General features: G+C 42.5%; 1 protein-coding gene across 1 annotated transcript in view; it reads right to left on the minus strand.

Moving 5' to 3' along the window:
- MTHFD1L (methylenetetrahydrofolate dehydrogenase (NADP+ dependent) 1 like) overlaps window positions 1-14,821 on the minus strand; it is a 455,506-nt gene that overhangs the window by 245,913 nt on the left and 194,772 nt on the right. Inside the window, exon 20 of the mRNA XM_073627780.1 lies at window positions 6,328-6,439. Coding sequence (XP_073483881.1) covers window positions 6,328-6,439 — 112 coding nt within the window. The remainder of the gene's footprint in view (window positions 1-6,327; window positions 6,440-14,821) is intronic.

Below are 14,821 nucleotides of genomic sequence, written 5' to 3' on the forward strand. Positions count from 1 at the left end.
TAAATCCCTCAAACGCTCCAAACACAATTTCTACATGAATACAAACAAACCAGGTACATTTTTGGCTCGGGCATTAAATTCAACTAACAAATCTTTCAAACCAATACGTTTGAAATTATCAAAAAATGTTTACACTTGTAATCCAGTTAAAATAGTCCATAAATTTCACTCACATCTCGCAACTTTATACAAGACAAACAATGAATTTAATCCTACAGAGGCTGAATCCTTCTTCTCAAAAATAACCTTACCTGAGTTATCTCAGAATCAAAAAAGCAGTTTGGATGAGCCTATAACTATAGATGAAGTTGCTAACGCCATAAAAGACCTAAAACTTAACAAAAGACCAGGCCCAGACGGCTACTCGGCTTTATACTATAAAACATTCTCAGAAATACTCTCTCCCATTCTCACTGAAACTTTTAACAAACTTCTAGATGGACATTCTTTTCGGCAAGAAACACTAATGGCAATTGTTTGTATGATCGCAAAACCCCTTTCTGATGATACTTCCTGTGTGAATTATCGGCCTCTCTCTCTGTTAAACCTCGATATTAAATTATTAGCAAAAATAATAGCAAAATGCCTCAATAGCATTATAGGAAAATTAATACATAGAGATCAAGTAGGCTTCATGCCAAATAGACAGGCAGGCGATAATATACGCAGGGCAGTGTTATTGGCACATATTGCTAAAAAACGGAAAATCCCTTTATGTTTTCTATCTCTCGATATTAAGAGGGCATTTGACACAGTATCCTGGCAATATATGCAATATTCATTACAAAAATGGGGTTTTGGACCCCACTTTTTAACATGGATCAAAGCATTATATAATAAACCCAAAGCCTATATAAAATATGCTGGATACAAATCTGAAGCCTTTAATATCGAAAGAGGTACCCGACAGGGTTGCCCATTATCTCCCTTATTATTTGTCCTTCTACTCGAACCCATGGCCCAATACATCAGAACAAACCAAACTATAACTGGCATTGAAGTAGGAGGTATTACACACAAATTATGTATATTTGCAGACGATATATTACTTTTTCTATCATCACCACAGGTCTCTGGTCCTAACTTAATACCAGCTCTTGATGGATTTGCAGCCCTATCCGGCCTTATGATTAATCCTAAGAAATGCCTAGTGCTTAATATTTCACTCACAAACATGGAATTGATCCCGGCTAGGGCTGCACTCCCATTCACATGGGCAGAAAAATCAATCCCATATCTTGGAATTCATTTAACAGCATCTCATTCTGACTTATTCTCAACCAATTATCCTCCTGTATTAAGACAGATCACAAATCTAATAAAACAATGGTCGCACCTTCCTTTATCCTGGATAGGGAAGATTAATGCAATCAAAATGACTATTCTACCCAAATTGCTTTATCTATTCAGAGTCCTCCCTATTCCAATTCCTTCCTATTTTTTGAGAATAGTACAAAAAAGAGCAACTTCAATTATATGGGGCTCTTCTAAACCACGTATACCTATACACACACTACATCTTCCCAAAAATAAAGGAGGCCTGGGATACCCTCATTTTACTAACTACTACAGAGCAGCACATTTGGCCAGTCTGTCCAAATACCATGCAAAACAGGAAATCCCATTATGGGTATTTATAGAGGCTTCAGAAAATGACCCTCTATTAATATCAAATTTATTATGGCTTGATCCTAAAGACCGCTTTAAAATTCATAATCCCATAACTAAACACTTCTTATCTCTCTGGGATAAACTAAAAACCAAATATCAGTTACAATCTCCACACAATCCTCTCCTTTCTTTTATCAGAAATCCGGCCTTTTATCCGGCATGGATCTACCCAAATTCTTTTAAAGCTTGGACATCAGGCATTCAGACACTAAATGACTTCATAGCATCTAAATCATTCCTTTCATTCCCATTGCTTAGAGAAAAATATGATCTACCAAACTCAGATATTTAGATATCTCCAAATCAAAAATTTCTATACACCATTCCTAAAGGGGGATACACCATTATCCCAATTATCCATTTTTGAATCAATCTGTACAAAAGATCCATTTGCTAAAGTTACAATTTCATCACTTTATAATCAATTATATGGAGTAGCAAATCTTAATAGACCCTCTTACGTTCAGAGGTGGGAGGAGGACCTGGGACGAACTTTAGAAGACACGGACTGGTCTAATATATGGCTCACATCTAAGTCATCTTCACCCAACATCTTAGCACTGGAGACAAATTATAAAGTTCTAACTCGCTGGTACCTTGTACCCGCTAGAGTGGCAAAATATTCACCTAATACCTCAACTCTTTGTTTTCGAGGATGCCCAGAAATAGGCACATATTTACACATATGGTGGACGTGCCCAGTAATCCAAACCTTCTGGAAGGAAGTCTTCGTGATTGCATCTAAAATATTTAAAAAAACAATACAACCAGATCCATATTTAACTTTACTTAATCTAAAACCGGAATGGTTAACACTCTCTCAATTCAAACTTATGATCCAACTAATAACGGCTGCAAAACAAACAGTGGCCAAGGCATGGAAATCTCCTACATTGGTACTAGCAGAAACAATTCACAGAATGAATAATACAATGTCCCATGCTAAGATGGTAGCCATCGATCAAAATCAAATTCCAAAATTTGAAAAACTTTGGCATCCTTGGATAAAACAACAGTTCCTGTCAAATTTCAATGACTCTGTCCTGTTGCCATGGTAACAGATTAAATGACTTACAGAGACACCCATTCTAAGGCTTCAAAGAGAACTAAAAAGAATAATAAACTGACGAGCGGGACAACCTTGTAGACCATACCTCTATCTTTCAACCCTTTTTCTTCTTTCTCTTTCCTTTTCTCCACCTTACGATTAAAGCTCATTATCAGAATTTATTTGACCTATATACACTCTACTTGTAAACAATATGTATAGTAGGTATAAATCATTTAAATACCTACAAAAGTAACTAAGGAAATGATATATATCTTTAATTTAGGTTTACGTGAACCCAATGTTTAATATTTGAAATTTCATGATATTTACCTATATAAACCCTACTGTAAAACAATGACCTTACTTTATAGATCCTTGTAAACTTACTTTATGTATCTTTATAACATTGTATACTCAATAAACTTCTTTTGACAAGGAAAAATAAATAAATCAAACACACACACATTTTGTGCATCTTGCAGTTGCTTGGAGTTTAGCTTTAATGTGTGGCAAAAAAATTCAAGATCTCCAGTTCCAAAGGGTGGCAAGGTCAAAGCACCCTACTGAGCTAAAAAGTCTCTGGAAATAAAAGGCTCATTACACACCCAAAAAAGGCAAAACACATTCTTTCTGCAGAAAAAAAAAAACTACCTGTTTAAAAGCAATTCATAACTTGAAAAACTGTTAGAAAAACTGACAAACTGTTTATTTAACTGGGCATGAAAAGGTCAACTGACTGTTTAACCAAATTCAGAAAATGAATAAAGCAATAGGGATAGTATTGTTCAGAGGCCAGGATGTTTATATTATGAAACCCAACAGGGGGAATGGGCAATACAAATTGCTGGCTGGAAGACCTAGTCAAATATACTAAAATATTTTAAAGTTCATTAGTCTTGCAGAGGGTTTTGTTTTAGCAAGATTGCACAATTTAAGATAAAAAGAATGGTGCATTGCATAGAAATATATAGAGGAATAAATCAATTTGTGTACCCCTGAAGAGGCAAACTGATCAGGCAGCAAAAGCAATTAAGGTTACATTTACTGTATTTAAAACACATCTATTGTTGTGCATGTTGAACTGTTATCCTACATTTTTGGCTTTCAAATGTAATATTTAATCATCAATATTCAAATTCAATAAACATACAGTATATTTATTAGCAGTGGCGGATGTGGTGTTTTTTTTTTTTGGGGAGGGGGGGCAAACAACCACCCCCCCTCCTCCGCTGTTCGCCGATCGGTCCGGCACTTACTCCATCTAAGTGGGTAGCAGCTCTGTGTCCTCTCCTCTATTGGCGGCTTCCAAAGTGCGGCTCCTCCCCTCCTCATAGACGTCCAATAGGATTGCCTGTCCTTTCAGCCAATCGGGTGACAGATGTCAAAACCAGCTTCCCGACTGGCCACGAGGAGGATCAGTGTTACAATAGTAAATAATTCGCTGTTGTAACACCTGGGTGGGCTGCAAGCGCAATCTCTGCGCCTCGAGCCCACCCTATTTTAAAACCTATTACAACCTCTGGCTCTAATCAGTGCTTCAAAAAACAGCCCACCCCGCACGTCCTGAAAGGGGCCAGACGCATGGATAGAGGGAGGCGGTGATGGATTGGGGGGGGGCAGCGCTCGTGCGACCTTAATGGACAGGCCGCCTCTGAAAACGGTAAACTCATTTCCTCCCCCCCCCCCCAAAAAGGCCAAATTTGAAAAAGGAGTGGTTTTCTAGGTTTAGGTTTTTATGGGTTTATCCAGGATAAAATAAAAAGCCAACGTGAGGGGTCATCTGTTCTTTGAAATTCTCTCCAATCTTCCATAATAAAAAAATAAAAAAAAAAAAAGAAAATAAGATTCCTATATGATTCTATTAAGACAAAACAGTTATTACATGCTTCTAATGCTGAACTTATTCTATTTTCAAGAAAGACAAAAAATAGTTGCGAAACTACACTAAGAGCCCTTTCACACTGGGGAGGTTTGCAGGCGCTATTGCGCTAATAATAGCGCCTGCAAACCAACCCGAAAGTGCCGCTGCATGTATTCCTGTGTGAAAGCCCCGAGGGCTTTCACACTGGAGCGATGCGCTGGCAGGACGGTAAAAAAAGTCCTGCCAGCAGCATCTTCGGAGCGGTGAAGGAGCGGTGTGTATACCGCTCCTGCCTATTGAAATCAATGGGACAGCGCGGCTATACCGCCAGCAAAGCGCCTCTGCAGAGGCGCTTTGCGGTGGTATTTAACCCTTTCTCAGCCGCTAGCGGGGGGTAAAACCGCCCCGCTAGCGGCCGCATACCGACGGTAAAACGCTGCTAATAATATCGGCGTTTTACCGCCGACGCCGCCCCCCGCCCCAGTGTAAAAGGGCTCTAAATGAATGCAACACAATTTATACAATATCTACAACATGTATAAAATAAAGAAAACAATACATTTTAAACAATATTCCAGCCTGCCACTAATTAGACACAAGAGTAAGTTAACGCCTTCAGTGCTGGTATTCAAAACGGTTTGAATGTGAGGAGTTTAAAAGCCCTGTGATAAGATATATAAGAATATACACATAAAAAAAGAATATCTCCACTTTTGTTATAAAAACAAAACAAACAAAAATAATCTTATTTGGTTAATCTATGTACATTGCAGGAATTGTTAAAAACTTTGTTGCAGATTCCTACTTTTTGCTATTCTTAAGAAATAGCTGTTTGTCTGTGTTCATGTGATAAGTGAGCCCTGGGTTCACACTGATGCAGGAAATGCAGTGATTTCTGTGTGTTTCTCACGCCGCATTGCTATTGCACTGTGATCTGCTGTGTGCAAATTGAAAGGTAATGACACCTCAAACGCAGTACGATTGCTTGAACTGGATTGCATTGCTCCCAACTGTCCCTGATTGAGGGATTGTCCCTGATTTGGAGCAATGTCTCTGTGTCCCTCTTTCTTCCTCATTTGTCCCTCATTTTGGTCTGATCATCTAATTTCTAAATTGCTGCATTTGTAAATTTTAAAAGCCAATATAAAGGAATAATAGTGATAAAAAAAGCCCTTGTGGATTTAATTAACATTTGCTAGTAGGTGTCCCTCATTCCCATCTCAAAATGCTGGGAGGTATGCATGTGTATAAATTTTACCTTCTGGATACAAATGTGGAGCGATTTGGACCATACCACGTAGAATCGCATGTGATTTGCACGGAAATGCAGTGCAATTCACATGCAGTTCAGAGTGTGAACCTAGGCTGAATCTATATGGGAGTGGTTTTAGAATTATCAGCTGCTATACCTGCAGGGCTCTAATGAGGAAATTGGCAGGGTCTCATCCCTACAGACGTGATTTTCCTTAGCGAGGATCTCACCAAAAATATTTTTTTTGCTGCAGGGAATGCCAAAAATCAGAATTTGTATCTTAGTGCAGACTTCTGGGAAAATCAGTAAGCCAATCACACAAGCAGGAAATTCAATTTCTAGGGAGCGTTCTGTACACCATGTGTGTACAGAAAGGCTCCAGTTAGCCATATTGCGTTTTACAGAAAATGACAGCACTGCAGATTGAATCGCTCTGTTATCCCTGTGACCATAGCTTGCTTCTGCATATTTTAAGAGCCAGCATCAACTTACCCACAAAGCCATTTTCTCCCACCAGTTTCAGTGCAATCTTGTCTGCCAAAACTGAAGAACTGCCATGTGCTATGTTAGCGAAAGGACCAGCATGAACAAACACTGGTGTTCCCTGTTAAAAAATTAAGTGTACATGACTTACTAAAAGGACTGCTCACACCTTTTTCAATGCATGAAAAATTTGTTAAAACATATTTATGACTTTTATTTAAAACTATGGATACATTAAGAACAATTAAAGAAAAAAAAAAAAAAGTCCAGACTTGTGTTTAGAAGTCAAATCAGGTAAATACCGCTAAAGGACATGAGGGAATTTACTAAGGTTGGAGCAGACAATCTGGAACATCTATGCATGGCAGCCAATCAGCTTCTAGCTTTCATTTTCAAAGCTGCACACAGATGTTCCAGATTCAGTCTGCTCCAGTTTTAGTTTAGTGCCACCATTCTATGCAATCTGTGTTTAAAGCAGAGGAAAAGCAACACACAAAATGTGAAGGATTTTGCTCCACTAGAAAAGATATCCTGAATATGCTACAGCAGATTTAAGTGACCAGCCAAGAGTTGCAGAAAACAAAGTAGAGTTATTTTAATACACACATGCAAAATTAAAAAAACACATTCTTACAGGTCACCAAAATAGCAGAATTTTGGGTTCCACGACAGCAATGACCAAGACATGACAAATCATCTTGATGGTTTACTAGAAAAGTTAACTAGAAAATTGCCTCTCATGTGTTTCTGCATTACCATTGTAGAATGTCATAAAATGTGACTAGTTTAGGGACTGGGCCTTTCTTTCTAATTCCTAGAAAATGCCTATTTTTAATGTACAATACATTTGGAGCCACATTGAGCACTGAAAGGACAGGAATGTAAACTCCTAGTGCCCCACTATGCAGCTTAGCAAATGAATACTGTGCTGGCCAAAGCTTTAGAGGTCATTGGCTACCTCCACACACCAATACAATTTAATAGTAAGATTATATGAAGCAGTGGTCTCCAAACAACGGTGTGCGGCCCTTTGCTTGCCTTTTTCAGCCCCTGTGGTGCTTTGTCTCATTGATACAAGGCATCGACACCAACAATGGTGCACTATTCCTTCTACAGACACCAACAATGGTGCACGTTTGCTTTCACAGATAATGGGGTGCAATTCCTCCCACAAATATTCATAATGGGGCATTGTATACTACCCACTGGCACCAGGACATGATCTACTCTTACTGGCCAGTCTAGCCCTCTAAAGTGGCTGTAAATGCTCCTTAAAAAAAAAACAAAAAAAAACAAAAAAAAACAAAAAAAAAAACAAAAAAAAAAAACAAAAAAAAAAACAAAAAAAAAACAAAAAAAAAAAAACACAGGGTTATACCTCTTTGCTCTGAGAATATGTGGAATTGCACAGAGTGGCCCTGACATGTCCAACCCCCTCTCCCGCTGCCTCAAGGCCCGAGAGACCAGTGAGGGGTGAGAAGAGCTGCAGACATACCTGTAAATCCCCCACATCAGAAGCCCGTGTGCAGCTCCAAGAGTGCACACCCATGAGCCTGGGACCATATGATCGCTGTGTCCAGTCATGGTTTCACACAGGTGTAAAAAAAAAAAACCGCATGAAACTGGTTTCTGGATCTCCTCACACAGTTCTCTCTCTCTTCTTTGTGAGAGGAGAGAGAGAACTGTTACCGGTACAGCGAGTACCCATAGCCTAGCACAGTGTTCACACAGCCACAGCACAGCCAGCTAACAGTGTCCGTGATCACTACCAATAGTGTACTGTGCATACTCTGCAACCAACCACCTGCCTCCTGTCCCAGTGTCACCAGTGCTGCCAGGAACAGTGTACTTTATTGCTGTGACCATTTGTAGACCAGCACTAGAAGAAGTTCGTAACAAAAAGAATGAGGCATTCTAAAGAGCAGCAGATAAATTACCAGCAGCGCTGTATCTCCCTGTGACATGGTCAGCACTAGCAGTGCAGTTCACCCAAGTAACAGGCGTCAGTAAATTAGATACTGTACCTAGTTTATGCCCTTAGACTACCTGAAGGTGTTCATTGGATGTTGGGCCCCTCTATGGGACTAGGCTGTGAAAAAGTCTCACATAGTGGTAATGACATACTCGGAAGCCATAGCAGAATGCGTTCAGAGTTGTAATTCTAAGTATGCCTACGTCAGGCCTCAAATTTTCCACTTGCCTACTCACATTTTGCGAGTGGAAAATGCGGGCTTGCGAGCTGGGCTGCCTGGGAGTGGGGGGAGCACCACTAGCGGGGTTGATTGGGAGCCGTTCTCCCAGTGATCTCCCCAGTGGAAGAGAGCATGGAGGAAGAGGAGAGCCACGGGATCACCGAGTGGTATAGCATGCTGTTACAGCTTACATTGATATTGCCTCCGCTCTGCTCGCCGTCACACACAGCCCTGCCTCCTCCTAACCCAGCGCCTGTGAGATAGAGGGAATGCGGGTCCAATGCTGGGATGTGTTCTATCACAGGCGCGGGGTTAGGAGGCGGCGGGACTGTGTGTGACGGTGAGCAGAGCGGAGGCAATATCAATGTAAGCTGTACCACGTGCTATACCGCTCGGTGATCCCGTGGCTCTCCTCCTCCTCCAGTCATGATCTGGCCACCCTCTCTTCCACCGCCCTGGCAAGGCTGCAATGTTGGGCACAGTGAGGAGGCTGCAATGTTGAGCACAGTGAGGAGGCTGCAATGTTGGGCACAGCAGTTCTTTGTTCAAAAAATCTTTTTAAATAGTTTTAGGCCAAGCAAACCATTTACTGCACTAACAAGTGCGCTTGCGGGGCATGCTGTATAAACTGTATGTAGCAGAGGCTACATATACAGCACTGTCTTTCAGCAGTGGGATTCCAGGGCTTAGCACTTCTGCCAAGTCTAAGACTGCAGGGAGTACTGCCTAATAACAGGGCCCTGTGCTAAATGAAGAAACCTAAACAGTTTAATTTTGATTGGCCATCTGGTGACAGGGGTGAGGGGCGGTGCTTGAACTCCACAAAAGTTCAGTTGTGAGGTAAGTAAGTAAGTGACGCACTTACCATTTGAAGACGCAGGATAAAGAGTTGCGTCAGGCTGCTGTCTTCACAATTGACACTGAGGCACTCATTTCCAGGGTCTGGGAGCTGCTCATTAGAGGTCAGACTGGCTTCTTCCCCTGATGTCATCTGTGCCCTCCTCTTCAGATGCGGTCCCCCCTGCTGTGCTGCCTGAGGCCAGGTGTGTGTCTCCGCCAGAAAGAAGACTCTTTCAGCCTCCTTTCAGGTCTAGTGTTGGTTACTCCAGGGATGACAGCGGTGACAGAACCGTTTCTTCACAAGGAGCCACTGACGCAAACTATCTGCTGGCCGGCTTCCCGCTCTGCTGTCAGCCACCTCCACATTGCATCACAGCAGAACTGCTGTCACCCTCGGGCTTCTAACTCCCCCAGTGCTGCCAGCTCTCCTCTGTCCTGGAGTCCTAGAAATCCGGAACTCTCAGCAGCCGCAGTCTCCATACCGCCTACCACTCCAGCTGCCCCTTCACACTCCTCTGTCCTGCCTTCTGAGGTGATGCAGCTCTCTGCACCTGGGGGGAGCTGTGTAAACTGAGCACCAAAGGAGCTTCACAAAATTTCAGCTCATACACCACCTTTCCTACCCATCTGGCTCGTGGGTCAACTATGGCATTGACAGTGAAGAATCCCGAGTACAGTACGCATCCTTCGACAGAGCTCTCCACCTGATCAGAACTGCGGGTTGTGAGGCTTGGTTGACCAAGGCCGATATTGAGTCAACTTTCCGCCTCCTTTCCGCTCACCCTGATTGCTTCCACTTGATGGGCTGTTTTCCAAGGTCAGTATGATGTGGATATGTGCAATTTCCAGTTATCATTTTGAGCTCTTTAGTAGCTTTCTTGAATGGGTAGTTGAAGTTTCGGGCCTTGACTCATTGCTGCATTACCTGGATGATTTCCTTTTTGTGGGACCGGTGGATGGTGACCAGTGCCGGCTGCTCCTTTCAGGATACCTGCGAGCGGCTTGGTGTCCCATTATCTGCCAAGACAAGACCAAGGGCCCTGTGTTATCCTTCCTGGGCATAGAGATTGATACTGTTCAGATGGTCTATCGCTTGCCCAGAGACAAGTTGGCTAGACTGCCGTCCCTCTTCCACCTGGCCTGGGGAGCCAGGAAGATCCAGCTGAAGTAGCTTCAGTCCTTACTTGGTCACCTCATTTTCACCTGGCGGTTTATGTCCATGGGCAGGGCCTTCTGTCGATGCCTATCTTGGGCAATGAAGGAATTTCCTCATCATTATGTCCGGATCACCAGACCAATGCATGATGATTTGGATGTTTGGATGACCTTCTTGCAATCTTAAAATGGCCGTTCCTGTTGGCAGTTAGAGCAGGTCCCGAACTCACAGCTTGACCTTTTTACAGATGCAGTGGGCTCTTGTGGCTTTGGTGCCTTCTTTCAAGGTGAATGGTCTTATATTAAATGTTTCCACCATAACAAAAACATGGTAGGTCGTTGCCACATCCCTGGATGCTAGAAAATGAAAAAAAAAAAAAAAAAGGAAGATACCCCCTGAAATGGGATTTTAAACGGCAACACCACCAAAAATTTATTTAACAAAAATATTTATTGAAACATAAAAATGTGATCACTCACACAAGTGGTGATCAAATAAAACCACAGAACAAGAGCAAATTGCATGATCATTGTAAACATCACAAAATTGCATAAGTATACATATATTGTCCAATTACTCTCCAGTAATCTGATAAAAATCTTTGGCACCCAACGCATTTCAGGTTCAAGCCCTTCGTCAGGTGCATTTCTACAGGAGAATCTATGTTCAACAACTTGTCAAAATAAGGTACATGTGCAGTGCTTGCGTGTAAAATGGTTCAGGCAGAAACTAAACGGTCACTGCTGCAGATGGCGTGAATGGAGGTTCAATGGAGTCCCCAGACCAGACAGGATACGCCACGGAGGTCCCCAACATAAGGTCGCAAACAGGTGTATGAAGAGGTGACAGGGGCCTGTTAGTGAGCAAGAGATGCCATGATAAAAGTCAAGCACATCCCTCCGTGGAGAGCATGGTGTATCTACGGCCTTCAGTCCTCCCCATTAGAGGTTTGTCAGCGCGCCGTCTTCACTGGCGAATGGTCGGTGGGAACCTTGGCCTCATGGGCCCAATGTAATCCTCATTGGTCCAATGGGATCTATGTAATCCTAGATTGCTTGAACTTTGGGGTGTGAGGCTTAGGAACAGACCAGTGGTGTTTTGGATAGATAATTTGTGTGGTTCATGTGATCAACCGCCTCATTGTCAGCTTTTCCATTTTCTAGTGCTCAAATGTTGGCAGTTAAATATTTGGTTTAGGGCACAACATATCCCTGGTGTTTCCAATTACATTGGCGATGCCCTTGCTCATTCCCAGTTCTCCCGTTTCCACTTCCTGGCTCCGTCAGCTGGACAGGAAGACATCCCCTGCCCTAATTATTTGTGGAACCTCGTTTCCAATGCCTTTTAGAACCTCTCCAGGCCTTCCTCTTATCTTCTACGTGGGTAATATACTTACGGGTCTGGGACGATTGAGCTTTCCCTTTCTTCCCATCATTACAGGCGGTTGGCCTTATTCTCGTATTTAATGTACCTAAACGGAAAAGGCGCGTAGGGTTTGACAGTGGGCTCCGCGCTGTCAGCTCTTTCCTTTCAGTTCTAGTTTGGTTGGAAGAATGTCACAAAGGAATATACTGTTTGAAGACGTCTAAAGGGATGGAAACTGACCACCCATGTCCCTGACTCTCGGCACCCAGTTTCCTTACAGGTCCTCATTGCTGTCCTCTTGGCACTGTCATCTGTGTGTTTTTGCGTTTACGAGTTCCTTTTTTTTCAGGTCGCCTTTTTGTGGGCAATTTTTGGTGCCTTCCACGTTGGTGAACCCTTTGGAGCTTTCTTTCCATTCATTTCGTATAGGCTACTGACGCTTATTACATGGGGTTTTGGATAGGTAGGAATCTACTAGTTTTTCTTAATATGTTCGACCACACCTTTTGTTTTCATTTTCAGGCACCATGCCTGCACTGGTTTGCATTATCGGAGATTCATTTGTGTACTGGGCTTCAAAACCCACAGAGGTCCTGCACGACAGGAGGAACCTGACATTATTAGGATTCATTGGCATGGGATTCGTGGTTTACGCTGGTCTCGCAAGCACTGCCTGAATGCCTCTGACCAATCCATCTCTGGCCCCATCATGCTTGTCCTCTATACGGGGGGGGGCTAGGGGGTTGGTGTAGCAGTGACATGGGTTACTCATTCTGTGGACCTTCTTCCATCAAGCAAGAGATTGCTCAAAGTTGTGTTGTCTTTACTAACTTAGCCATAGCCTGGTCTGGGATTGTGGCCCGTTTACTATGGGCCCACGAGGTCCCTGGCCCTTGCCTGGTGCGTTTTAGAGGTAGTCAATTCGCAGGTTTCAAAATGAGTTTGCCACATAGTGTTATACGCCACAGGGAGTTAGAGGGTGACAATGCCAATCTGTTGCGCCATGATGACATTAATTTGAATAGCGTTGGCCTTGACATCTTTAACCTTGGCCTTCAAGGGGGCATTAAGCAGGCATTTAACGCGGTGGGGTGCTCGTCAGCTAATCTGACTTGCAGGTGGCGGCTTTTACATTGCCAGCCTAAAGGTTTTCTTTAATGGGCTATGCGCTTCAGTGGAAGTTGGACCAGTCTGAGGGTGTCCAAAACTTATGCTAACGACAGGCCTTTTAGACTAGGTCAAGTTACTGTTTCATGAGTGCTCACAGTCGAACTGTGACTGGCACAGGTTAAAGGTTTATGTTGGAAAATTGTTAACGTAAAATAAAGCTGTGTCCTTGCCCTTCCCAACTTATCCAGTCTGAGTGTCGCTTATTGGGGCAAGATATGAAAAAAACATGGTTGTCATGAAGGCCCATTAACCCCATAGGGAAAGGGAGCCTTGACTGCAGGGAGTATGGCCTAGTAACAGGGGTGTGGTACTAAAATAATAAACCTAAAAAGTTTAATTTCGATTGGCTTTCTAGTGACAGGGGTGAGGGATGGTGCCTGAACTCCATAAAAGTTCAGTTGTGAGGTAAATGACACACTTACCGTTTGAAGAAGCAGGAAGAAGAGTTGCCCGCCCTTTTCCTTTTTTTTTTTTATTTCAGGTGGCTGTCACAGCTTGGTGGTTTTTACCTTGCCAGCATAAAGGTTTCCTTTAATGGGCTATGCCCTTCAGTGAAGTTTGACCAGTCTAAGGCTGTCTAGAACCTATGGTAACGACAGGCCTTTTAGACTAGGTCAAGATACGGTTTCATGAGTGCTCATAATCAAACTGTGACTGCCACGGGTTAAATGTTTATATTGTAAAACTTATGCTAAGATTAAAATAAAGCTGTGGCCTTGCCCTTTCCAACTTATCTGGTCTGAGTGTCACTTATTGGGGACAAGGTATGGAAAAACATGGTTATTATGGTGTAGGTCTTATGTTCCTCAGCAGTCAAGCATCCTCTGATTGGCGGTGACAGAGGCAGGTGGATGACATCACAATCTAAAACTCACCCAGCCAATCAGAAGAAGCTTTGTATTCATTCATAGAATATAAAGCTTCCTGTGAGCATAGCCTGACTCAGTTTTGTTCTGGGAGTGGGACAGGAAGTTCTATTCCCACTATCAGAACACAGCACTGTATGTAGCTGAGGCTACAAACAGGTAATAAAATGCATCCATCTAGCACACCTGTTAGTACAGTAAACAATTTGTTTGGGCTGACTTGACCCAAACGATTTAAAGGGACATTAAATGTGGCGTTAGGCTTTAAGACTGGCAAAGGGGGAAGCTATATATTTGATAGCGAGGCAACCTAAGGAGGTCTAAAGTGTACAAACAAGATCATCACTGCATGGAATATAGAATGGTGTGACCAAAGAAAAAAAATATAGCATTAGGGCAAAGTTCACCTTTTGTAACCTGTTACACCCATATTCAGGGTGTAGCATGCAACTAAAGCAGTAGCCATGCACCCCCAATCCCCCACTGTGACAACGGGGAGTTCTGGAAATGAATGAACTATAAGTGCTGTCTGGCAGAGGGCTTGTAGTTCCCAATGAACTGCAAGTTCACTAGTGTACATCCTTGTAGTTCATTGAGTCTTCCTGCTGTTCAGTAACTGTCTGCCCATATGGGAGGTATGTGTAGACAGCTGTATGGAGAATCTGCAGGAGCCTGACAATGCATCTGATTGTGGGTGCAATGCTTTGCAGGCTCCCAACATAAATAAATGCCCATTATCTACCTGCAAAGAAATGTGCATTTATTTTGTTTACAAGTGAACTATATTATTTTAAAGTAAACATTTCAGGAGAGAACAGGGCTACCATTGCTAATCTCATTCTAAAAACGCTACTTGACTAGAATACTTTGATTCAGAAGCTTGTAACAGGCATGTATATCAAAGAAAAGTAAGA

The sequence above is a fragment of the Aquarana catesbeiana genome, linkage group LG04, assembly GCF_042186555.1.
Source record: "Aquarana catesbeiana isolate 2022-GZ linkage group LG04, ASM4218655v1, whole genome shotgun sequence".
Taxonomy (NCBI): domain Eukaryota; kingdom Metazoa; phylum Chordata; class Amphibia; order Anura; family Ranidae; genus Aquarana; species Aquarana catesbeiana.